The sequence below is a fragment of the Larus michahellis genome, chromosome 4 (genome assembly GCF_964199755.1).
Source record: "Larus michahellis chromosome 4, bLarMic1.1, whole genome shotgun sequence".
NCBI lineage: Eukaryota > Metazoa > Chordata > Aves > Charadriiformes > Laridae > Larus > Larus michahellis.
In genome coordinates this window covers 39,048,085-39,074,867 of record NC_133899.1, presented here as the reverse complement: position 1 = coordinate 39,074,867, position 26,783 = coordinate 39,048,085, and the positions used below count along the sequence as shown (strand labels likewise).

The 26,783-nt window shown below is 36.7% G+C and overlaps 1 protein-coding gene across 12 annotated transcripts in view; it reads right to left on the bottom strand.

Annotated features, from left to right (window-relative positions):
• Window positions 1-4,081: 4,081 nt before the first annotated feature.
• The window catches only part of DICER1 (dicer 1, ribonuclease III), a 68,081-nt gene continuing 45,379 nt past the window's right edge, over window positions 4,082-26,783 (bottom strand). For 11 of the 12 annotated variants that reach the window (XM_074584108.1, XM_074584103.1, XM_074584110.1 and 8 more), the window contains 13 exons: window positions 26,067-26,246; window positions 25,005-25,218; window positions 24,483-24,636; window positions 22,082-22,264; window positions 21,657-21,762; window positions 21,381-21,556; window positions 20,302-21,085; window positions 18,948-19,103; window positions 14,200-15,082; window positions 11,922-12,190; window positions 9,434-9,596; window positions 9,270-9,345; window positions 4,082-8,973 (listed from right to left, as the gene is read on the bottom strand). In XM_074584108.1, coding sequence (XP_074440209.1) covers window positions 8,808-8,973; window positions 9,270-9,345; window positions 9,434-9,596; window positions 11,922-12,190; window positions 14,200-15,082; window positions 18,948-19,103; window positions 20,302-21,085; window positions 21,381-21,556; window positions 21,657-21,762; window positions 22,082-22,264; window positions 24,483-24,636; window positions 25,005-25,218; window positions 26,067-26,246 — 3,510 coding nt within the window. In that variant the 3' untranslated portion in view covers window positions 4,082-8,807. Of the gene's footprint in view, window positions 8,974-9,269; window positions 9,597-11,921; window positions 12,191-14,199; window positions 15,083-18,947; window positions 19,104-20,301; window positions 21,086-21,380; window positions 21,557-21,656; window positions 21,763-22,081; window positions 22,265-24,482; window positions 24,637-25,004; window positions 25,219-26,066; window positions 26,247-26,783 lie in introns of all 12 variants that reach the window. The other variant, XR_012586645.1, reaches the window with a different exon arrangement.

Below are 26,783 nucleotides of genomic sequence, written 5' to 3'. Positions count from 1 at the left end.
AGCTGCCAATAAGCCAACATAATTTCCCAAGAAATCTTCCACCGGGGTTTCTGTACGGTTATTTCACATTAATTAGTGGCTTGCAACTAAACATTAAGGCAAATAAGGAGCACCCCTGAAACGCACAAGGATGTGTGCTTGATTCAGCTCTGCAAGGTGGGTCAGGAAGCTCTGAACTTGCTTGTACCTGGGGGGGACACTGGTACTTTTTGGGCATTCAGCCCTCCACGGCAGGCAGCACGCGGTGCTCAGTGAAGGAACCCTTCGAGCTGGTGGATTCCACAGAAAAGGCAACTTTTTAAAGCCCAGCAAAGGCATTTGGTCCAGGAAAAAACAGTTACTATGTCTTCCACAGATCCCTTCCCATCTCCACCACCAGCAACTTCAACCCTGTTGTTGAGGCAGAATCCTGGGAATTTTTGCCCTTATTTTACGCAACTTTTTTTGCTGGCAGGGCCTGGCCCAGCAGCCCAGGTGCCAGCCAGGGAGCCCGGCTGCCTGTGCCATGCTTGTTTGTGTAATGACATCTCTGCTGCCTGGAGCACATGCACTATGTAAAGCTGGGAGGAAGGTGATGAGTGTTGCTGGCAGGGACATAATGCCCCGCTATTTCAGCCTGAATCACCCTGAAAGCAATAATTTCTGAACTTAAAATTGGCGCTGCAAAATACTATGAATTGCTACGGATGTGTGAGCATAGGGCAGACCTCGGCTATCAAGATACTGGGGCATGACTGAGTGCAGGGAGGGTTTTGTTCTGACAGCAGGGTCTTGCCTAAATTCGGGTGACTGGAGAGTGGATACACGAAAGAAAAATGGCTGGCACAGAGGGCTGTGGTATAGGAACATGGACGCAGATGTCTGTGCTTAATGATTTCTGTGTTCAGAAGCTTTTGCTAACGCTGGTAGGTGTGAAATAGGCAGCTCCTGCCATAACGCTGCTCCTATGCCTTACTCGGGTTCTCGTTTATGAAACAAAGTCAAAAAGCTTACCCTAAAATTGATGCCAAAGTGCCACTCAAGTACTTCTGTGAAAAACACTGTCTTAAAGAAATATAGAGCTGGGGACTGGCCTGGTGATGCCGCAGTCCCCTCCCGCAGCTCAGTGCTTCGGGGTCAGGTGAGTGAAGTCTGCAAACTTGGAACAGCCACAACAGTTCATCCTCACTCCCCTGCTTCAGGCCAAGTGGCAGCAAAGAAAAGCGGCTCATCCTCACCTCAGCAAGAGATGAGTGACCCCAGAGTAACCAGTGACTTCATGGCCATGCTACAGCTGGAGGAAATCTCTTGTCCTTGCCTCATCCCTGTCCCAGAATGAACATTTCCAGCTTCAAGCCAGAGTGTGGGATCCATCTCATCAGCTGAGTACCAGCCCTGCCTGGGGAGGAAGGGACTTACCTCTCTCTCCTTCAACCTACCTCAAGTTGAAAGGGTGATCCAAGGGCAGGAAAACTGATCGGTGCCCTGTGGCTTCACTGACCGCAGAAGAAATGGGTGGAAGTTAGCCCAGATATCTGCAGAACGCATGCCTGAAGTCAGCCGAAGCACCCTAGATGTTAACAAAAGTTCTGAGGGTGATGGCCCTCATTCCTCCCCTCTAAATCTTGCAAGAAAATGGAGAAAGCAGTTGGATATTCACCGCAATAGTTGGGCCACCTCAAAAGTAGGTAGCCAGCGAACATGCCACCCTTTTTACTTAAAAGCCTGAAAAATAGAAGCAAGAGAGAAGAGGCTGCCTTTACATATTGCTGAATTTCTCAACTTTTACTCGATGTCTGGAATTTACACTTATTACATCTGAAGGACCTTTGTGTTAAGTTCAAATGCACACAAATTACAGAGCCCAAGTGGATGTCTTCCCAGTGACTTCAGCGGCAGCTGGGCAGGAACCCAAAACTACAGGAAATTTTCAAGTTAACAGAAGAAAATTACTTCAATTTAAGAGTTAGCATGAGGCTTCCCATAAAATATATATCTAAAAAGTAATGTTAAAAAAAAAGAAAAGAGTGTAAGCCAGGTAAGCGGAGGTGGTTAAGCTGCAGAGTAAATGATACTGTTTTCATAACATATGGAAGGTCCTTGGTTATTTTACTCACCAAAATGCAAGTACTGTTCACGCTCTACAATAAGGAAGGACATGATCACAGCTATGAGGAAAATAAAAACCCACTTGCATGTCAGTGCTGCCCGTGTCCACTGACATGCAGATTTCCTCCAAGGGCCAGACCCCGCACCTGGACTCCGGCAGCGCTAAGGGAAGCCCAGCCAAGCACCAAATCTGCTCCTCTGCGTTTCTGGGCGTAGAGTTACGATTAGCTTTCTTACGGCCTCTTTTCAGGGCAAGCATATTCAAAAACTTATTCACCTCGGTTTTCACTCAAATTCCTTTTTCTGTATGGTTTTACTTAAGAGTAACATCTAACCAAGTGTGCGCCTTAGCTGTATTAACACAATTGTGAAACACATTTATTCTTACAATAAAGAGATGAGAAACCAGTACCTGTAAACTCTTCTTCAGATAGGCATCGAGGCAATCTCTTTTCAGCTCCTACAGAGCGGCCACCAAGGTTTGTCAGGAGGACAAGCGGTAACTCTCCTGAAAACTTGCGTCTTGATGTCACAGCTTCATTAAAGTTAATTATTCCTCTTTTTAAGTCAAACCTGACGTTCCTTCAGGGGGCAGGAAAAACCCAGTCGTTGCTGCATTCTGAGCAGCTTAAAGTTCAAAAAATAAAAGGGTCTTTATTTTATGTTATGCAGTTCCAACACAACTGCTAATAAGCTGTACTTAAAATCTACAGTAAGTAGGTGATGCTCCCATACTGGCAAAAAAATGCTGCCACCCGCCTTTGAAGCAGAACCTTTATTGATTTTACCCTTGGACTTTCTGGAGAACTGCGGATACTTCACCTGACTACCCAACTACCCAGCAAGGGATGGACCACCTCCTTTGAGACTCAAGTTTGGATGAGCACTCCTCATCTCATCTCTCCACCATGAGCAGGAAGATGACAGCATCTTCAACTATTTTTTTGTTTTAATTATTTTCAGGCCTATTTTCCAGTTGAAAATTTGAGGGAAGGGAATTTTCCAATTTGACCCACATGGTAGAACTTGGGTGGTGGGGGCTGCGTTGTCATCCCCTTGGGTGGTGGGGGCTGCGTTGTCATCCCCTACTGCAGCTTAATAGCCTGTACATCGGAGTTTAAAGGACCTACCTACCAGTGCCATCAGCGTCAGGGTGGAACCTAGGGGGGGAAGAAAAGAGCTGGAAAGCCACAGAAGATCCACAAGGTTCTTCAGGATTCTCGGCTGAGAATTGCTGGCTTCATTACAGCTGAGACAAGGAATAAACTGACACCGCTGAAAGACTCGGGTGATTCGTTCCTCCTCCACATCCCAGAAAAAGGCACCACTGTGCCCATCGGCTGTTCAGCGGGCTTTTCTCTATAACCCAGGACAAAATGTGGAGTAGAAATCGCCCATTGCAGATGCCAAGAAACCCACTGCTGCTTTGGGAAAGGAATTTTCAAAAAGGAAGGCTCCTCATCTTTGACTGGCAGGTCTGTCTGGTCTCTGTAAAACATAGACATGACACTGGTGTGCCCGTCACAACACTCTACAAAGCTTTCAATATTCAGGATAAGTCAAACCCCAACAGAAAACAAATGGAAAAAATAATTAGTTTTTAATGTTGAGACTATCAATTAATATTAACATATTCTTCTTAAAACATGTGCCGAATTGTGCGAACTGTGCTACTGAACCCTTGAGCTCAGGGGCCTCCCAGCTCCAAGCGAAATTCTGCAGGTATAATGGTCAACACAGAGATCAAATTGTAGCACGTACACCATCATTTTTAACCCGAGTGTCCCCTAAGAGTCTTCACATAGCTATGGAGACAGTTCATTCATCAGAGGAAGGAGACAAGCAGACTTGTCTTTAAACGAGGTCAAGAAATAAGGTTTTCCCAACTTTTTCTTTTTATTTAGATGGAGACTGCAAAGTAATTTTTTTGGTAAACTCTAGAAGATTTACGGGAAGATTAAGAGGAACTAAAAACAAAAGGAAAAAGACAATACAAGGTGAACAGACCATAACTTTATTGGAGATATACTCAGCTACAATTATTACAAAAAACTATTAAAGGTAATTGTGATCCATAAGGTGCAGATTGCAAACTTCTGCAGCATGATTACAGTATGAATGAATTACATTTTATGTCCCTTGAAGACAGCTGCAGCATGTGATGGTAAATATTTTATTGTCCATCAAATTATATTTGTTATTCATTCTACTTGATTTTAACCATCTTTTCAGTCAAACTATTTACAATAAAAATGCCTGCAATTTCCAATTCTCGTTCACAAACATTTTTCTCTCCAACTTGCTGCTGCAGTAAATTCTGAGTGCATCTACAAAGCGATTAAAGTAGTCTGTGGTTGCCATTCAAATAAAAGAGGGAAAAAACCCAAGGACTTTATTGGATAAAATTTATTTTTAAGAAATGCAGTTAGCTTTGACAGAAGTTAATTTTAACTGCTAGTGGAGTATACTACAATGACCTCTAGATATTTGCGAACATAATTCAGATTGAGTTACAGCTGATATTTAGATTACATTTCATGGTCATGAACGGTAGTGTTTTAAGTTTTAAACCTCATAATGAAAGTAAAGAAACTAACTTCTTGAAAATCAGAGCAAGTGGAAAAGGATCAACGTCAGCAATTAAGTACCAAAAAAATCAAAATCCTTCTCGCTTCTTTAATGTAATAAATACAGAGATTGCCATATGAGAATGCTTTTGTAGGGACCCCCACCCAAAACACCCAACCCCAGAATACTGTCAGGCAGAGGCAAGTGTGTTTTCACAGCAGACCACGATGCCATTTGTCATTTTCGGATCCCATGTGCTGCTGTGACTGGGACACAGAGATTTCACTTTCTATACAGATAAATGCATGTAGCATAGTTACATCATATGCAGCAACATAAAACCCACATTTTCCAGTTCATGGTTCTGTATTTCCTTACAAGGAGGAAACCCCAAACTCTTCAACATACATATAAGCACAAGATCTTCAGGTATGTAAAAAACAATGCAGTTCCATTCATGAAAATGATCCTACATCAATTTGCATTAGGCTGAGGATCTGGCACCTCACCCTGGGCCGCCACTATATTCCTCCCCAGCAGGGAAATCGGTTCTCGTCCAGGTTCTGTTCTCTGCAGTCACAACATACTATTGTATAATGAGACTTAAAAATAGTAGGCTTTTTTTTTTTTTCTCTCTGTATGGGCTTTAGCAGCATCCAGGCTGAACAAACACTTCAGAAGTCGCTACCGGGCACTCAATATTCAGACTGAGCAGAGATTTAGCTGAGGCTGACCAAATTACTATGGGCTGTCTTCTTGCAAAAACTACATTATCGGCATAATACGTCGGTTTGTTCAGAGATAATTACTGGAGTGTCAGAGGTCATTCTAATTTTAATTACTTCACATAACAGTAAAATGATGTAGTAGAAAAACAATAGCTTTAAAATACAATCAAGAGTTGTTACACATCTTCGTTGTATTTTTCCACATACAGTAAAAATGCCACAGACGTTACAAATGACCTATTTAAGTTGTGCAAGTAAATGACACATTGCAGGCATTATAATTATCTTTTTCAAATTCAGTAAATCAGAACAGCAGCAAGGCCAAACCACATTTTTCCTCTCTGATAAGCATTTTTTTTCCTTGAAATGAGGTAAAGCATGGTACCAAGTGCAATGCTTATTTGTGCTACATGAACAGAACAGCGCAAAAAAAAAAGCCATAAAAATAAAAACGCAGCATAGTTAGGAGGACTGTTTAAAGTACAGTATAACAGGACTTAGATAAAAAAAAAACACAAACAAACAAGGTTCATGCCAACTAACCCCCACACTATTGATGATGAGCCTGTGTGGTTGCTTTTGAAGATGGGTTGCAACAGTCCGCTTACACTTGTGCTTATAGCATGTCAAGTGATTTCTATCCCAACCTTCAAATGATCAGATTTAGGTCTTTAATAGCATACACTGTCCAATATCAAAATCATATCAACTGCAGGGTAAAACACACAGATGTATAACATGGAAACTAATATGAATTTTCTATGTCAAAGGATAAAAAAAAAAACACCTATTTCAATGAGGTCACACTGGAAAAAAATTACGGCATTTAAAACGCATTTAAAAACGCATCAGCAGCAGAAACTACTTTATAGTCAGCCACTACACATTTCAGATTTCCAATTCATAGGCTTTATCTAGTAACAAAGTGATCATTAAACTATTCTGAAACACAGAGCAAGTTCAGTTCATTTTCTTCACATCAAAACACTCTGTAGCACTTTTACTGCTAACAATTACTTGAAACCCCTGAGAATCTATAACCTTGTAACAATCAGTGAGAAGTTTTAGGCGTCCAAAGACTAACTTAAATTTTTGTTTTTCGTAATGCAGTTAAAACTACTTAAGACTTTCTAGATGGTTTGATTTTATCTGCTGATTGATGTCTGGCCAGAAACAGAATTGTTAACATTAGTAATCATGTATTTTCACTAAGAAACTTCACTCCTACCACAAAGAGCTATAACTTAAATCAGTGATGTTTTTATTATTTTTTTTAAACAGCTAACTCAAAGCAATTTACCTTTGAAAATTTAGAAAGCATGTTTTTACTGTTCCATCTCATATACATTTGTTTTATACGCATCAAGACTTGCAGGTCTTATACTTCCCCGTCATATTTTCGTGACTGAAGTACCAAGCAAATGCTAGAGTTTTTTATAAGCTAGTATTTTAATTCTCGGTCTGACTACTCTAAGAATGCTGCTTTCAAATACAAGAATGGTCCGTTTTGCAGAATGAAAAATGACTGAGATAGAAAATACACGAACTTTTGAAAACTGTATTTCAGAAAAGCTTAATGTCTACCTCTTGTCACTAAGGCATTCATTTTATTTTTTTTTTTTTGTTAAGAAAGCAAGAGCTGACAGTTTTTGTTTTGTTTTAGTGTGCATCTGTGAGGAAAGGAAAGGGTTTAAAAGCAGGAAATACAGTATTTATTTGTAATTTAATACATAAGACACAGCATCAAGTTCAAACTATTGTGCTGGAAAACGTTAAAACACCTTGCTCTGCTTTCTCAAACTTCAAGCATAATTAACAGGGCAAAATTGCAGCAAACCTCTACTGATATTGGTGGGAATACGAGACCCACAGCTTTTTTTAAAAGGTAAATTAAGAGGTATTATAGTTACAGTGCAAAAAATTAAAATTTCAAGCATAATATATAAACATAGCACCAAAACAGAAAAAAAACCAACGCATGCAAAAAAAAAAAGAAGGAAAAGAAAAGAAAAAAAGAACTGAGGTATTTAAGTGAAGAGTGCCTACAAAAATCTAATTAAAGAAGTATAGGCAAAGCCTAAAAAATAAAAGTATGATTTCCCCCCACCCCCAAGTAGACCAAAACACCAATGAGCTAGTTTCTCTAAATTAAGGACCTAAATCACAGATGTATCAAAAGTACGGCAGTTATATCTCAAACATCAACTTTCATGTTATTTAACAGCACAGCTTTGGTAGGTGAAATATGCATGCAACTCTGAAAAGTACAGTAAGAAATTTACGTGGAAATATCTCTAAGTGTAAAGGTGCTCTGTTTGTTAAATACGTAACCAATTGACTATAAAATCTGCAGCATATTTTAGGTGTGATATGTCTAAGGTTATTTTGTTAGAGTGACAGTTCGCACTGTGCAATTATTCATTACTGTTTCCAGTATTGGAACTATCTAGCTTGCAGGTTTGTGTAAAATTGGAATTTTAGCCAAAGACCATAATTTGTTTATGGTATAAAAAAAACTGTAGACTAACCACCTCCTCAGAATTGTTAAAAATAACCTAATTACATATATATGAATACAATTTCTATTATAATCCTGTAATAAGTCACAGCTATAGTAATGAGTTGTACTGTAAATATAGAGCTGTATCATTGTAAAATGCATAACAAAATGAAGGGAATGTAAAACAGTTTGTTCCAAAAAAGATCAGAAATTAAAGACTATTAATGAGGGTTTATTTATTTTTAAGGCAAGAACCTTTTTTATGCAAGACTGTGTGGCATAAGGAAATTGAAGTTTCATTCTACCAGTATGCCAGCCATTTCAATTAAAATCTGTCCCTAACAATAAGTGCAATAATGATTGGGAATGCCATCTTAATGTAAAAAGATGACATGGAGAGAAACAAAAAAGAAAAAGAAAAATTAAAAAAAAAAAGAGAATACTGGCACACTTATTCTTTCTTATACCCAATCATCCAGTACAGTTTATCAACTGCTTTATGACTGGCACTAGTGCACAGATTGAAGAATTTCAAGATTACTATATATAAATCTAGCAACTGCATTAGGCGTAAGCTCCCTGGCCCTCTAACACTAAGCAAAGCTGTACTGACAATAAAAGTAAACCAAAAAGACCTGACAACAATTATTCTGAACACTTGCTAAATGTCATCATTAAAGCACTCTTGTGATTAAACAAAGCAGAAGTGAGGAAAGAAGACAAGATTGTGTTTGCGCAAAAAACTATAACTACAATTAGTTCCAAAATTTTATACATGTTAAATGTTTTGTTATCTATTCTGTTATCAAACAAACTTTAAATTCTGTCTTCCAATTTGTTCCTCTCAACATCAACATTTTTAAAAATTTGCTTTATTTGTATGCATTTATTTTCCCCCGTTTTATTTATTTTTAAGAGGAGTCTCAGCTGTTTGGGACCTGAGGTTGATTTGCTTTGAGGCTTCGTAGTGCTCTTCTTGCAGCTGCAGATTTGGCAATCCTGTAGCTTCTGCCAACACCTTTAAACTTTCCCTTTCCTACAACTTCCACTGTTACTCTGACCTTTCCATCGTAAGTTCTTTCTGCAGGACTGCAAAAATATACACAACGATTACTTACTGCCTAGGCAAGTTAATGTGAAATAAGAGACCTACGTTCTCTTTTCTACAGAAGTTCAAGCAGTACAGTTAAACAGAAATCATTACTTTTCTCAGAAAGTTATGCAAGGGAAAAAAAAGTAAATCAGTAACCACAATGATCATGCTTAGCTGCTCAGTGCAAAAGAAATTAAAAATAATTTGTGACATTTAAAAATCCTCAGTAGTTTATGAAGCACAGCTTAAAACCATTTTATGTCAGTGTGTACCAAAGGAAGTGTATTCTTACCTAAATTTGGCTGTCTCTGGCTCCATCTCCAGCAGCTCTCGCACTGGGGAACGGGGCACATTAGCAGAAAATTTTTCTATTAAAAAATAAAAAAATAAAAAATTAGCTTTGTTCTCTTCGTAGATGATGGCACTAATTATTTTTTTTCCGAAAGCTGACAATACCTATTAATGGCCTCATCATTGGATAGTACACTTGCCAAACCATTTCCAAAGACATTCCACTATCCATATAAATGGCACCAGCAAGGGACTCAAATATATCCCCCATGGCCTTTGGTACTTCAATGTCTTCCTCTTTTTCTTCATCTTCTTCAGATCTTCTGAGCTGTTTGCAATTAAAAAAAGCCGAGGGGGGTGGGGGGAGGGAGAGAAAAGGGGAGGAGAAAAGAGAGAAACAATTGTTTCTTTTAAAACAAAACAAAGATCTTCTGAAACGTAAACTCTCTTACATCCTATCCTGAGCTGCTTCCTTAAAGTATCTTATTGACAACTTTCCACAGTGAATTTTTTCTTTTATTCCCCAATGAAACCAAGTTGCTGGATATATCGTTTTTCAAATGTGAAAAAAAAAAATCCCAAACACCATTGCATACAGAGACCTTATATGCTTTGTGAATTCCTCCTGTAATAATTCTGTAGGATTTCACCATGGGTCTGTTTTTTTCCAATAAGAAACAGACTTGGCTCTATCAGTTCATACTAGAAAGCTACTCGTAACAAAGGAAGAGTTCATATATGAAACATCTAGAAGGAGACTGTAAAAATCTGTTAATCCAACCTCTGGATTAAAATCGGCTGTACCTTTCCTTACCTCATTTACCCCAGAAGACAAGCATGAACAAATCTTACTAATTAATAACCGATAAACAGCAACATCAGACAGCTAACAGGCACACTTGGGTATTTTTTAAATGTAGCAGGCAGCGTTTTCTTCTATGCTACTAATTCAAGACAATAGTCTATTCTCATTATTAAAATTAAACTTTCAGTATATGTCTCAAAGGTCTTGAGTTAATCTAGTCCTTTACTAAAAACACCTCAAATACATACAATATACATTCATCTAAATCCAAACAAAGTAACCTGAAAATAAAGTTTCTGACCATTATTCTCCCCTGCCTAAAGAGAGGTAAGTTTCCATCGGTCTTTTCCCCCAGCAGCTTCCCTCTCATTCTGTTTGGCCCTTACTTGGGGTTTTATACCCGAATCAGTCCTCTTAAAAGTCACCATAATACTTCATGAACTAATCCCACCCAATATTTCTACCTAAAATAAATCAAACAAGAAGTCAGACCTGATGTGTACACACTCCAAACGGGAATTCTGATGTAAAAAAAAAAAATTTGACTGTTTTGAATAGCATATTTCACACCAAGTGCAAACTGAAGCACTTTTGAGTTATACTAAAATAACAGAAGGAGAGAGAAACCAAGAACTCTAAGGCAAGGGACAACAGATGTTTCAGGAGTGAGATTTGAAAAAAAGAAAAGCAGATGACGTGGACACACACATGGAAACCAGTCTGGCTGGCATGAACTGCAGAAACAAAGACTCTTGCATTAACTCTGATGAAATAAGAGTTTCAGTAATTCAGTGCCAGACCAAGATAGGGAGCAGGCGTAGGGAGAGCGAAACAAGGATTTTATTTGAAACAGCTATCACACAATTCGGTTGCAACTTTATGGAAGCTTCTAGGCAAACTTTATGCACACTAGCAAAAACTGAACAAAGCTAAAAATCACTACTATGAGCTCTTAAAATAAGTTTTTAACATTTTCACTCATATTGTGAAGAAAACAAGACAGAGTTTGATCCTCTGATCTAAAATAATTTATATTATCTAAATTTCAGTGACAAATTTCTTAAGTCAATGTTTTTTTTGAACCTTCCCCTAAACCATACACATTTCATTCTGCAATGGAGTGCAAGGGCTGTAAACACATATATGTAACTGAAGTATTTTGATTCCCAAGCTTTTCAATTGTTTATCAGAAAAAAAGAGATTGCTAAAGACAAAAATAACATGTTCAGTTACTGCTGGAGTATTCTCAGACAGAATATTTTCTAAGAGATTGGTCACAGTTTTTCAGAAGACAAACTATTAGGGGTATCTATTGGATAGCACTTTTAAAGGAAAGATAATGAGAAAGTCTGTCTCTTCCAGGACCCTGATTAGAATTTGACTCACAAGGCCCTTGCTCACGTACATTTTCTGAGCAGTTTATCTAAATGAGTTAGTTGTAGCCCGTTCTCCAGCAATAGATGTTCATTATTGTTAGCTTTCCCACATAGCACAGATGTGATCTGTGTTTGCAGGACTTCAGTTAAGCTATTTTTCAAGTAGCTTATTTGAAAGATGCATATAATATTTCCCCGGCGAGCAGATATAAAGCCTTTAGGAGCATGTCAAACACACTCAAGTACAGTGCAATGACACCTGCTCCAGCAGAAAACATCAGAAGAAAACCAGTGGAAATCTCTGTCAGTGTGCTACATTAAATAATCCCAGCATTGTGCCAAGGTAGTACTGATCATGATGTTGCATGGATATCCTATCCCGCATCAGTGTCATGTGAATTGCATCACGCTAAGACATCCAGTGACATGCTTCAGATCAGAAACCGAACACATTTCTTCTACTTCCACTAACCTCAGAATCCATTCCTTGCATTTCATTCTTTTCCATTTGAAACTGCACAAAGTCATCAATAACATGAAACAGTTCAGGAGAGACAGCTTTGAAGTACTTATGGTAGTCATACTTTACAGCTAATGATGCAAAAATGGTATTATTGACTAGAGCAGATCGTAGGTCAGTAAGAACTCCTGGAGAGTGTTGCCGTGGGTCTTCATAAAGGTGCTTGGTTATGAGGTAGTCCAAAATTGCATCTCCCAGGAATTCTAAGCGCTGGTAACAATCTTAAAGCATTGGAAATAAAAGAACGTACAACACCACAATTAAGTTTAACACACACATTCTTTCCAGGCCTTTCTGGATAAGAGGTTTGGTACCCTGCCATGTAAATTCCACAAACTAACCAATGCTCAGAGAAGACAATCTGTTTTTTAAAAACAGGTGTTTTTGCATTTTAACAGATTGTTATTAAATTATTTTAAAAAATCAGGAAAAATCAGAAGTTATATCTAATAATAAAGCCACTTTTGAACCAGATGTTAATTTGTCAGGCTAGCAAAACTCCTGTGTTTATAGTCAATTAATGCTTTTTCTCAACATCTTCGCATTGTACTGAGAAATATCAAAAAAAGTAAAATCATGAGATTCCACGAGCAGGGTGATCTGAAAACAGTAACCTCCAAAATTAACCCTCCAAAAAATTAATAAAGAAATCAATGTATTAAAACCAGGGCAAATATATAATCTGAGATTTTTTTAATCTCATTTGCCACACATTTAGATTTCTGAAAAAGCATTGAACAAAGATTCCCATTCAGAATGGGTATTCTGAACTGGAAACTAAAATTGCCAAGCCTTTGCTGTTTGGAAAACTGACAGGGGATGTGGGAATGGAGAACTATGGAGGTCTGTTTTTAGAATATAAACAAAAGCAAAAAACCCTCTTGAAAGCTATTAGGGAGAGGTGGGTGGAGAAGGAAGGAAGACAAAATTACTACAAAAGTAACAGAGAGTGAAATGGCTAGAACTAAGTTGCTTTTATGGCAGCGACACCTCAGATGCTGCCAGATCTCAACTGCTAGCTACTCCTTAAGAGAAAAAGTTACAGGTAACAGCAATTCACAGTTGTCTTACTTGGCAAATAGAAACAGAATCAAAAAGTTTCTGCTACCAACAACGTAATTTCATCTAGACACTATGCCCTGAGGTTTCCATTTGTTAGTATAGAGATAGAAATGAATCATCTACCTTCTATATGTTTTGTGAAATATTTGTAAAAAGTAAATATCTATGTGGGTAGTGTTACCTAGAATGAAAAACCAAGGAGCATTTCAGTATTTTGTCAGAACTGTTTCTCAATGTACTAATATTTCAAAATGACTTATTTCTTTAATTAAAGCAAAGCTTTCTTACTCCTTGGAATAAGGAACCAATTCACTATGGGGAAAAATTCAGACTGCTGACTGCACAGGAACTTGCAATTCACTTTAAATAGGGTTGGAATTTTACCATGGTTTGTTTCTAATCGCATATTATCATAGGAAAATATTTAAGTTTTAGAATGAACAAATACTAAAATAATTAGTATAAGCAAAAATAATTCAAGAAGATTACAGAAATACAAATTTGTACTGCTGTAAAATCTTTATGTAAAACAGAAACATTAAGCAGTTAACCTGAAATTAATATTTAGTCTGATTTAGTCAACTGCTTCAAACTTTGACTTTAAATATTTACTCAATAAAATGCCTAGACTTAAATTAAGCCTTCCAATTCACAACTTCAAATGGAAGTCTCTGTATTTTGCTATCCTATAGACTATTCAGCTAATAAAAGTTGTATAGTCTACTTCTAATCTTCAGAAGTACAGTCAAAGAGTAACATTCTTGAGATTGAGACAAATTTGCTAAATTTAGTTGCAAAACACGATCACTACTTCTAAAACTACACTGTAATTTTCCAGAGTTCTACAAGAACTTATTTCAGCTAAATAAGGATCTAATGTCAGTCATATACAACTAGTGATACAGCATCACAAGATGAAAAACGCTGCTCTTGCCCAAAACCTGGTTAGGCTTCAGTAAATCTTGTATCTGTATCAAGTCAAAATATGAATAATCAAATCACCGAGATACAGCTTCAACAAGTATCTCCCTCTAAATAAGGGGCAAGATATTACGTTCTAAGATTTTGTATTCAGAGACTATTGACTTCCTAAAGTAACGTGATGTCTAAAAAAAAAAAGACTACTATGCTTCTCTGGCATTTACAATACACCTTTAAGACAACTTACCAGTAATGGTATTATAATGGTACGAGGCATGAGTAAATGCCTGAAGAAGATAAGCCTTGTTCTTAAAACTGTAGTTTATTTTCTTCTCAAAGTTTTCAAAACCAGAAATAAGGTGATTTAGGGTTTTCTCAGCATCTGGGTGATCAAACATACACCTCGGTGGAATCTTCAAACAGCCATACTCCAGGTCTTTATACAGAGAAGGCTCTGAATTAGCTACAGAAGCAGAAACAGAGTTTGGTGAAAGATTTTTCTGCTCACTGTTACAATTCTCTGTGGTAGCACACAAAGTGCCTTCCCAATCAGTCTTTTTAATTACAGGGAGCACCTTCAGCCCCAATGAACACAGGAAAAGCTGAGCAGCTCTTTCACCACAGCTTGTCAGATAGCAGCCCAAGAGGGCTTCCACACAGTCTGCAATGCTTTTGTCAGCAATACACTGCTCCGTATGCAAGTCATATGAGATAGACTGTTTTCCTGCATCAACGCCACAGTTTTCTTCTGACGGATTCCAGAAGCCCACTACAAAATCATCCTCTTCCACAGCCTTGCTAGGATCCAGATAGCACATAGCATCCCACGAGCTATAGTCAAAATCATCAAAATCCGATGAAAACTGCACGTTACCCAGGGATGACTTTTTGGGTGCTTTCCATTCATAGTTTGAATCAGTGGTTGAAAAGTGTGAAAGAGAAATTTTCTTCACAAAAGCCCCTGATCCCATTAACATATTATCAATGAATTTGATATGCTCCTGATCGTACTCCAGAAAATCATCTTCAAAGTCTGTTTCTTCCTTGGGTAACCTCCACATTAGGTCTTCATCCTCTTCATCATCATCATAATCATCCAGTTTACCATTAGCCAACAAGTTCTCCTTTGTCTATAAAAAAAACCACAAACAATATGATAGTGAAGAGAGAAAGGAGAAACTTTTATTCCAGAACTGTCAGAAGAGTGAAATTTGTGTCTGCTAGTAATAACACTGATTTTTTAATTGATGTTCCTAATTACATTGTCTGATCAGATGCACAATACAACCTCAATTAACACTAGCATTCTAAGACTAGAATAATTGTTTTGGAATACAAAACCTTTATTACTAACCTATAATACATTCTACATATAACACATGCTATGTTTCTTAGGAACTCATGCTTATACTTGAATGTGATGCACATACAATTAATTTTAAAACCACTAAACATTATATACTTGCACACCAAAATAAACAAAAGAAAGAATTCTAAAGTAACAAATTTAGAGAAGTACAAGAAACACTTTTGTATGTATCCTTTTCTCTAGCTGCTAAGTAAGGCTATTACAAATGTTTAATCAATGTAATTTTGAAGATTCTTTCTACACCCTTCTATGGCAAATAGTAAGGCATTTGCAGGGTTTACTCTAGTTACAATCACGATAGTCTCAGTTTTGGGACACACAAATGGAAAATACATTCAATGAAACAACTGTAAGAACTTCTTTACCCTAGTCCTTCAATAGTCATCACTTTAAGGAGCAAAATACATTTGTCTGTGCTCTCAAACACAGCTGCAAATTAAATCAGTCTACTTGGCAAACTAGAAGAAAATAAGTTTAGCGAATCAGCGTAGGTGATCAAAAACAAGAGTCTAATACCAGTTAGTTGCTTATGTGGGTGACAGCCTTGACTGCATGTGTTGGGGATTCAGTAAGTGATCTTGCTCCTTATTAGATCTTAGATATAGGCCAATTTTTGCTTCTGTAACAATTAATTTGTGCTGTGGTTCTTAATTTTTAATAAATATGAAATGTCTCCCATTTGTCATACATTTTGTATTACCAGGATTTCAATACAGCGGGTCTAAAAATGGAAAAGCATAAAAAAATGGCACGCTTCTGTAATATAAGTTCTTGTTGGTTGGTTGTTTTTAAACTGAATATTAACAAATACATTAAGTCATGAAGTAGGATAACAACTCAATGCAAAGGCAACTAGTATTAATCCTATCCTTTAAAAAAGTACATATTTGTTTAAAGTTTTTGGTTTTTCAGGCTATACTTATAGCTTTAACTAATTAAAAGAGAAGTTGAAGTTGTCACCAATTTTCTAATACTTACATACATACTTTCTAATACTTACATACATACCCACAACAGTAAAACTAATGATGTCTCATGTCTTTTCCCTGCTCACATTGAGCAAATTGGTACAGACTGATGTAAATTACAAACTGAACACAGATATGCCCAAACTATACAATGCTGTACAATTTGCCATGGCCCCAATCCAGGAAAGCACTTAAACATATTAGCTAAATGCACAAGTAGTCTTCCTAAGATCAAAAAGACTATTCACAGGCTCAACCCAGCATCACCGATGTCAGTGGGAATTCTGCCACTGAATTTGATAGGAGCAAGATCAGATTCAAAGTGCTTTTCTGGATCGGGTCCTGAAAGCCAACACCATTTTGAATCAAGTGAAACAGCCTATATCTACCCTCAATCTATGTATGTCATATTGTAGGTCTCGGTCACTTAAATCTTGCAAATCTGTGAACCAGATGCTACCACTGGGGACCTCTCCCTTTGGGCCCAAGGCACCACTCTCTAGGGGTGCGGATGGGTGACAGCTGTAAGGTGCACCTGGCAGCACCTGAAACCATCTAAGGATCAAACAGATCACTATGTTCCTCATCAGGATGGAGTGGGCTTAGTTGGGTTTAGTGATGAGCAGGAAAAAAAAAAAGAAGCGGCTACAGATATTCATAGTTTAGACATTTTGCCAAAAGAATTTCTGCTGCTGTAATTACCCATCTCACATATACATATACAGCAGGGATTTCTCTATCTTTAATTGATCAGAAAGAGCAAAATTTGAGTTGAAACAGGTTTTTTTTTTTGGATACTAGTAGCAATATAGTGCTCAAAATAAGACAAGTTTAGCCAGTCTCAACTAGAGCTAGCACTGATTTTTTTCTTGTTACACACCACCTGTGGTATCTGTCACTGAAATAAAGATACATTCTCTGAATGAGACATGTCTATATGGATGATTCAAAACAGATTTCAAAACTGTTTTCAGAAAGATTTAACAAATGACAGATTTCATTTTTACTACAATTTCATTCACAAGTTTCTTAAAATTAATTTTAATAAGGACAGCTACGTGAACTACTTTTACATTGTTTGCACATCGTTTCGTGTATAAAAAATAATAATAAAATTCTAAGTTATGAGAAAGAAAAGTAGGTAAAGGAGCCAGGAAGCAATTTTGGTAGTTGATTTTTTTCGTTGTTAGACAGCATTTCAAGAATAAATCAACAATGAACCCAGAAGAAAGAACCTTTTCTTAAAGAATAACTGATTGATTTTGAATGTTATGGCCATTTACAAGCTTAAGATAAATATATGTAAGTGCTTTTTTTTTTTATGCTTTTTGGAAATCAGCTATTTGATCAAATGAACAAAAGACCACCTTTCCCCTTAATAAAGCTTGATAACACACACACACAAATCAACATTTGACTAGGATGTTTTAGAAATAACTTGTCATAATGATATGAGATTTCTAGCCCTAGTCATAGACCATCAGCCCATGGATGGAGAATGAAATTTATACAAGAAAGCAAAATGTCCACTTGGCACAAAGCCCACTTCTTGCATCACTGCCTGCATTTTGGTCTGAAATTGTGTGTTTTACTCACAAATAAACAGTGACTAACAAAGTGGAAGAGGCCACTGAAGAGTTATGGAGAACTGAAAGCTTTTTAAAAGCAATGATTAGCTCCTGTCCCAAATGTGCTATTTTATTTTTAGAAAGGTATAGCAGTAAGTGTCTTTGAAATGAAGTCTTGGCACAATACAGAACCACAATAATCAGGTTGTTTTATTCTGCAATAAACAATTTATTTGCACAGCACATTTACCTAACAGTCCTCTCATGTGCCCTCTGGTGGTTCTATAATCCCGAGTGTGGCCTTCAGAATTGTGAAGAAGAAAAAAAATCCTTCCACCCTCTTCCCCCAACCTCCAAACAAGTCTCAAACATTTAAAGGTTACGTTACTGACTGCTGTGATCAGTGATATTTCTTATACATGTGGTTCTACTCTCGACATATAATGAGTTTAGTCAGAAAATAATTCGAAATATTCCTCATTAAGATTTGTCATTCTGAAGCTTTTGGTGATAGACGGGGAGGGCGTCTAAGCCAGCACGTTATTTTGGATGAGAAGTAGCTCTCAGTCATGCCCATGATGTAGCTAACAGCAGCGAACATTGAACATTTTCTCAAGACAGTTCTAATCTTCATTCTGCCTCAGCACTATGAAAAACACCAATAACTCCTTTTCATGTATTCTACAGAGGTGGACTTATTTATTAAAAAGCAGACCATCTTCTGCCTATACATATTACAGCAAAACCAGTAATGATAATTCCATTTAAAATTTCCAAGAGAAATTTCAGAAAAAACTCCCGAGAGCATGCTAACTACCAGTAAAAATGCTTTTCTTCTCTGCTTTTCCATTAATGTATACGCTCATTACTGGATGATATTCAGTAAATTTCCTTACTTCAGGTTCTGTTCAGGATCAGTTTTCCTCTCATTTTCCATAAGTTATAATGAAGTTTTAGAAAGGAAACAAAGACACAGATTTACTTTTTTTTTTTCTGAAAACATACCACTCTGGGAGGTGGGAGGAGATAGGGGTGAGAGAATACAGACACATGAATAATTATTCCTCAGCACATGTAAATAAAGTCTTACCATTTCATCTTTCTCCCACTTATCAGTGCTACTCTTGTCCTGGTTTACTACGTAACCAGGAGGAAGCCAATTGACCGGGGGATCAAAAATCGACACCACCATTCGACTAGGCAGTCCTTTCTTTTTTCCAAGGCGATACAAGTTACAGTTGCTGACCTTCAAGAAAAACACTCTGATAAACCTCTGGACATACATTTACACAAAAAATAGGTTAAAATGCAAAAGGAACAAAACAATTTTACATGTCAAGCCAGATCTTGTACCATTATGTATTCTCTCTAGTTCTCAAAAGGGAGTTCAGCTTTCTTAATACAGTACAACCAACTCACAGCAAGGTACAGACTTATTTTTTTAAGGCCAAGCATATTGTGACAATTTCAGTTAAAGAAATCAGATAGACTAAATTCTCTTTGCAAAATAAAATTATTGCTACTTTTAAAATAATAGCAAATACAACCTGTACAAGTGTCATTAATTACCAGTATTAGTAATCAACATTCAGATTAGATTTGGAATGACAAATGCTATTATGGGTACATTGACCTAAAGCTTGGCAGTAGAATGTGTTAAGACAGTTCCATATAACAAATCTTATAAAGTCATAATCCAGATGTTACTTTGATAGCCTGTAAAATTCTTTTAAATATTTCAAAGGGAAGGGAAAAAAGCACTCTCACATATACAAACATACTTCCTTTTCCTTTTTAACTATCAACTTCTGACTTTCATTTCTAATTTTACATACACTTTCCATGTTTCAAGAATTAAAATTTGAACCTGATATATATAACCTGAATATTCAATCACTTCCTTATTTTAACTGTGCAATTCATTTAGCCCTCATTATATTCCAAGACTAAACTACTCAATCAATTCTCAGAGTGATGCATTTTATTAGAGGTAGACAATCAAATCCTTAGCGTTTAATTGAAGTTACCACATTGTGTGCGGGGAAAAAAAAAAAACAAATCAAACCAAACTTTCACATGATTGATTATTCCAGAATTTAAAAGCAGCAGCAGCAGAACTGAAGACTCTGCTCAACACTGTTTACGTTTACTTTAAAATACTTTCAAAATAATTTTCATTTCTGTTCAGTCCTGTCCTTTCGTAGGCTAGTAATCAGCTGGTTTAGATTTCAAAATGAACTGCAGATAACAGTTTCAATCAATCACAGTTACGGCAGCATTAATCCTGTATTTTTATTCCTAATATGCATGCTACCCAATGTATGATCAGTAAAGCTGCTGAATTAAATCAACCTGTTGCCATTCAATCCTCTAGTGAAATTTTTACATATATGGCTTGTTACAGCATGGCTTTTACATAATATCATTGGATTGTTACTACTTACTTTTTTGCTTCTCATATACGACAGCCGTCCCTCATGAGCATCAGGGTAAGTGCAAAACAAGTATGTAGTGATGGCATGCTTTAAAAATGAATCACCAAGCATTTCTAGCCGCTCCAGGTTAAATCCATCACTAGCATTTGAAAGCGTCAAAGCTTGAAGAATGAGACCAGGATTAGGACCGAGAGTTTTTGAGGAGTACCCACTGGAAGGGTTCTTTTCAGAATCTGCTCTGTCTTTTGAAAGATTAATAGCTTTTGAAGTACTGGTGGTCACTGCCATTTTGGGGCATCCATCTGAGGTAGATCTGTTAGCATTTCCATCAAGGTATTTATTACTCAGTAGAGTACATTCATTGCTGGGCTTGGGCTGGTTCTCACTGCTGTATAAATTCTGAATGGGATATGAGGTAGTTGGTTGTACAGGTATTTCCTGCCTGCAGTAATTCAGCTGATTTCCTTGGCAAAAGTCTCTGTTAACTAAATCACAATTGCCATTGGCAAGGTTTTTATTGTAAGAAACGCCATTAATTGCTGCAAGTTCTGCCGAGACATCAATTTGGAGTTTACTGGGTGACTCATTGAGCAATGTTCTGTAACTCACAGACATTTGGTCATGGTTTTCTGCAGAAGAGGTTCTGTTAGCACCTTGATGTGCAGCATTTTCAGGGATTACAATTGTGCTGTGCTTACAGTAATTTTCATTCTCTACTAAAGAGGAGTTAGGAATAGAGATGAAGGACTTGCTGTCAATAGACTTTTTCCATCCGAAGTCCAAGTTAGGATATCTGTAAAGATACATGCTGATTTTGTTAACAAAAAAATATTATCATAAGACAAGAAAACTATATGAACATACAGGCTTAAAAAAAAGCTACGTTTTTCTAAAAAGAACAGTGACCGCAGCATCTAACTTCACCATTCACAATCAAGTCTTTTTAAACTGTGCTTCACTGAAAATTGACATGAGTTAAACAAACGGGATCAGTTTTAAATTCATGCAGTAATGGTTAAGTTTTCACCTTGTTTTCCAATGAAGTTAGACATCATACTGAAAAATACATACTAAAAAAAAATACATGCCTGAAATCTGCAGGAAGTGATTTAACCCCTACACCAGCATCAGTGGCTGTTTGAGCTCTTAGTTCCTCTGCTGTCAAAAGGCAGTGCAGGCGATAAAGTATGCTGGGCAGGCAAACTGCTTTCCTCCACAATGATGCTGGAATAGGATGTATAGCACAGAGCTCTGGAACCAGTATCTGGGGAGAGGAGGGGGGAAGGAAAGAATTTTACCTGTCAAGGTAGTCATCAGATCACTGTTAAGAGAGAGGCAACTTGAATGAGATACTTCTATTTTACCTGCTTATTCTGCAAACTTTCCCACTTTGCTTTCCTCTTCTCAGCACTGCTTAGTGGAAGTGCTTTCCCCTTCTGATTCAAATGGCGAGGAGTCAAAAGATTAAGTCTAAAAACCATGTGAAAATACTTTAATGTAAATACATAATTAATGAATAGAACTTACTAGCCTAAACTTCCTAAAGTGATGACTTATTCTTAGTATTCAACCTTAATGCATTGTGAAGTGACAGCACAGTCACCTCTGAAAAAAAAGAAAAAAAAAAAGGACTCAAGTTACAGTTGTTGCAACATAAGTTAAGTACCAATCAAGAAAAACAATCTAATTATTTTGAAAACTACCAGCCCTCATCTTTATCACATTAAAAAAAGAAAAGGCACTTTATTGTCAAACTACAAACATCAGACACAAATATGACTGTTGTTACCTTGAAGATGTGTGGTCCACATCCAGCAGTGGCTGGTTGAGATTGGTCAGGTCAAGATTATACTTTGTTTTATAATATTCAGCAAAAGTTTCATATTCAGGGGAAGGGAATTTACTGAGTGGAGTAAGATCAGTGTATACATCAGCTACATAGAATCGGTGAGGCTGATCAAAATTTCGATACCTAAAAAAAAAAAAAAAAGTATTTTGGCATATATGATAGCCTTAAGGTAAAGCTTATGCTAAGTTCTTTTATGTTCTAATGTGGTCATGTGATAAACTGTCAAATAGCTCGCTTGAGGTTTTTGTTTGGTGTGTTTTTTGTTGTAGAAACCATTTGTTTAGCTAACTGAAATGCTAAATGAGAAGTGTGCTATGAGATAATAAGAATGAAGTCAATCTATAATCTACAGAAACATTTAAATTGAATGCAGAATTTATGTCTTCAACATCTAATACAAAAACAAGCTCTGGACAACTATCTCCAAGAGTAATGCTGGAAATGATAATTTCTTAATTCCAAACACCTAACAAGCTTTATAATTTGGCTTTTTAACGCCTTGTCTCCTACGTGCAATGATCAGTACAAATGGAGTTCTCCTGCATACAAAGATTGTACTACTTCACATCTAAACAGGCATTTAATCAAGTCATCCTCCAGAATTAAAATACAAAACCCCAAATACCTAGTACGGTAAATTCACAAGCCTTCCAAGGACAATGCAGTTCTTGTAATACAGGCAGAATGCCAGAAAAATGAAGCCAGAATGCTGCAACACCTTTATTGTGGCTAGTGATGCTCATTAGGTGCTATGGTGATAAACATGCACAGGAAAATAATGATAATACAAAAATAATGAAATCAACATTCAATATTTAGATTTGCATATTAGCTTATTTTGTACTTTGATCTGCATATCTCATTTTAAGCTCCTAGTCAAATATCTAAATAGACATCTCTAAATAAAATTAACACACTATTAATGAGTCTTTTTAGCTTTCTTCCAAAGCGAAAAAAAAATAATGAAGAAAACCATACTCCCAGGCTCTGTGAACTTCTTCATTGAAGAACATGTTGGTTAAAGGAGCTTTCAATAAATCCTTTTTTCTTTTCTTATTCACAATCATGCCTATTCTGAAGAATTCAATCAGAACTGTACCAACACACAGTCACTGTATTATGCTTCCCCTGAGGAGCTTACAGCCAAGCAGGATAAAGAAGAACAAGCACATATTTCCACCATTTTTATGTTGACTGAAAACCAGAAGTACTTCAAATTCTGAGATTTCTTAATGTATGAAACAAGGTCAAAAAATTTTTGGCTTCTCCCAAGCCTGAACATTATCAGATGGTAAGTAATAATTCTCATAAAAGAGAGATACTCAGCCACCTAATCCAGCCCCACCCTCAAATAAATAAAAAAAATGAGAGGGAAGGGGGGAGAATAATACTGGTTTAGTCATTGAAGTCCAGGAGCTGTGCTAATTCACACCACCTATGAGCTACTTCTATGGCGTTAACTCCGATCTCATGTAGTAATGTTCATACACAGTGATGGTCCACCACCACTTTTTTTTTTTTTTTTTTTTTTTTTTTTTTTTTTTTTTTTTTTTTTTTACACACTAGCATTTTTACCACAGTAGTTATCAGCACAGGCAGGAAGACATTTAAAGAAAAAAAAAAAAGCCTAGCATAGATGAGGTTTATCTTACATATATATTCTGCAATTATCATTGTTTACTGTATAGCAGGTACAAGCACAAGCCAGTCAATTTGCTTTATTCACATCATCCCAAATATGATACAGGGGAAAAATTAAGTCTCCACAAAACCTACCAATTCTGGAAAACCTTTGAATATCCAGTACATACAATGATGTAAATTTCTCCTCTAAATATCACTAAATAGAAAGATTCTTTTAACTGTTTTTTGTTGGGGTTTTTTTGTTGTTGGTTTGTTTTTTTTTTTTAACTTGTTAATCTTTTCCATCTACCATTAGCGTACCTTCCTTTAGCAGGAATAATTCCTTTGATGTGAATAAGCAGTAATTAGGGAACAAGACACCCACTCAATGTTCCAAATTAAAATTGGTTTCAGTAGGCCAGATCTTGATGAAGTTGCAACATTTTATCAAAATACTACATAAGTTTTGTGGTGAACTCTACTACTCCTAATAAAAAGGTAATGAGTCTTGGCAGGCCTAAGCACTTAACTCCTATGATATAAGATTAACCATTGACTAAAAAATATCTTTAAATTATTTGAGACACCACTGGATACCTTCAGACTAACAGCATACATTTCCTACAAGCAGTTCTGTTGCAGATACTAACATCCCCTCATTAGAAGTATTTGTATAAATACAATAGGTACCTACTTAAGGTATGCCTATAGCACTCACCGTGGAATGATAACCGCATCCTGGTAATCTTCTAACTTGAAAATAAACGGCATTTCTTTTGTATACTGTGTACTGGGAATGCCTGTACGCGCCTCAGATTTCTCAATGTCTTCCATAAACTTAAAGTCAATGTCCAAAGTGCTGGAGTCATCAACTTAAAAAGGAAAATGCATAACTCAGTTATTCAGGAGAGAGTTTTCCAGGCTGAACTTTTCTGGGAAGTTGTAAATTACAAAGTTTTTTTTATTATTCTATACACACATTTGATTATTTCCACAAAGTTTAAAAGCAGACATAAATACGATTTTAGACCCTTCTAGAAACCTAATACAAATCAACTCACACCACCAAGTTAAAACTAATTTGGAATTGTGAAGTGATAAAAATGTAATGCCAAATTTTCATACTACCACATATGGTATTATTTCTACAGCTAACACCAGAAATTAACATAAACATTAACAAACATGTTGCCAAAGGAATTCAAAGTGAATATTTAAAAAACAAGAACTCTATTCTTACCAACATTAAGAGGTAGAACACAATAGGCTGAATCAGCTTCTGTGGGTTTGAACTCTAGTGCAGGTTTCTCAAGACGAAGAATATGTGAAAAAATGTACTGGTGGAGTCGCGTTATCAGCTCAAGCATTTGCAGAGACAGAGTAAAACCAGACTTCTTAAGCTCAATAGATATTGTAACTTCTCCAGAGCGAGTATACACAGGAAAGTGAGGAATCTAAATAACAAAAAAGAAAAAACAAAAGAAATCAAGAGAGAAAATTCAGACTAGGATTCCTCTACAGAGTACTGGTTGTTTAGTTCAGATGCTGAGGTAGCGCTTGCCTGACCCCACAGCAAACTGGATCAGAATTTTGACCTTTGATGACCTTCAATTATAGGTGAGATTTTGAAGGCATAAAGAATGTTGGTTTGTGGTTGTTGTTTTTTTAATAGTTATTCTGGTGTTTTACAGCTCTTTTTATATAAGATCAAGTAAAAATGGAAGTCTTTTCCATTATGGAGGAAGAAATGTGAAACCCAGCAATATTCCTGAAATGTTTTCTTCTGCAGACAATAGAAAACATAATTTGATGAAAAGTCTTCCTCAGCTGAGTCTCATCCACAGAAAAAGTCTTTCTATTAAAAATATTCCTATGCAAGAGGTACCAATTTCAATTAAGATGGCCTACTTTTTCTGCTGCTGCAGACTAGGAATGCTGAGATGACTTGTCACTACAGCTTTCACATAGATAAGGTAGTGCTGCAGGCCATCTCTGGAGCTGATACACCACTCCTATCATACCTCATACAATAAAGGAGAAACATTTTCAATTTGCCACTGCAAAACAATAAAAAGCAAAGTTGTATACAGTTTATCAAAAATAGAACAGATTGTTCCACCACTAAAGAAAGAAAATGAAGTGGTGGCTGGGCTGGAAGAATATTATTGCTTATTTTCTGTAGGTTACCTGATACAAGCAGCATTTACAATCATTTCCAACTCTTCAGTCTAGGGGTAGGGAATAAGTGGAAAATGACAGGTTGTAAGGCATGTAGAATAAGGAAAGGAGCTAGATTCATTACCTGAGGTATAGGTTTGGCTGTCAATATGCCAAAACATCTTGTTGTATCCTCGGGAGGATATAGCTTTCGTCTCCTGAAGTTGAGCTCATCAGGCAGAGGAGTCGTTAATACCATTCCTATTACATACAAGTAACAGGGCTGATCAGGTTTGGGATAACTATCCCTCAAACACTCTGGAATCTAAAAATAAAAGATATAAAACATGAACATGATAAAAATCAGCAAAATTCACCTAAAGACTATTCTTTGAAGAAGCCTTTACATGTTTACTTAGAAAGTATCGCTAAAAATTAAGAATTAAAAAAATAATAATCTGAACTTAAGAAATTTTTTCTTTCTTAAGCAAAACCATTTGGTCAGCAGCCTGGCCTGGTCACCGGGAGATCTGTCCAAACACTTGCACCAAGGGAGCACGATACTCCCAGATCTTCCTATTGTCCAAGAGGCAACTTCCATTACATCCTTAAAACTTCCTCCATAACCACCTTGTGTTAGAAATGCAAGTCTAACCGTAAAACACAGACAACCCTTCACCACTAAATACAACTTCAGTTTTGATGCCAATTTCCATATTTAGTCAGTAACTCTGGAGCACACTTTACAGCCAAGGTTTTTGGACCTTAACACTAGAAAGATTAAAAAAAAAAAAAAAAAGGAAAGAGAAAGATAAATGGGCACCCACAGAAAAAAAACCACATCCCAGTAATTCAATTTTCA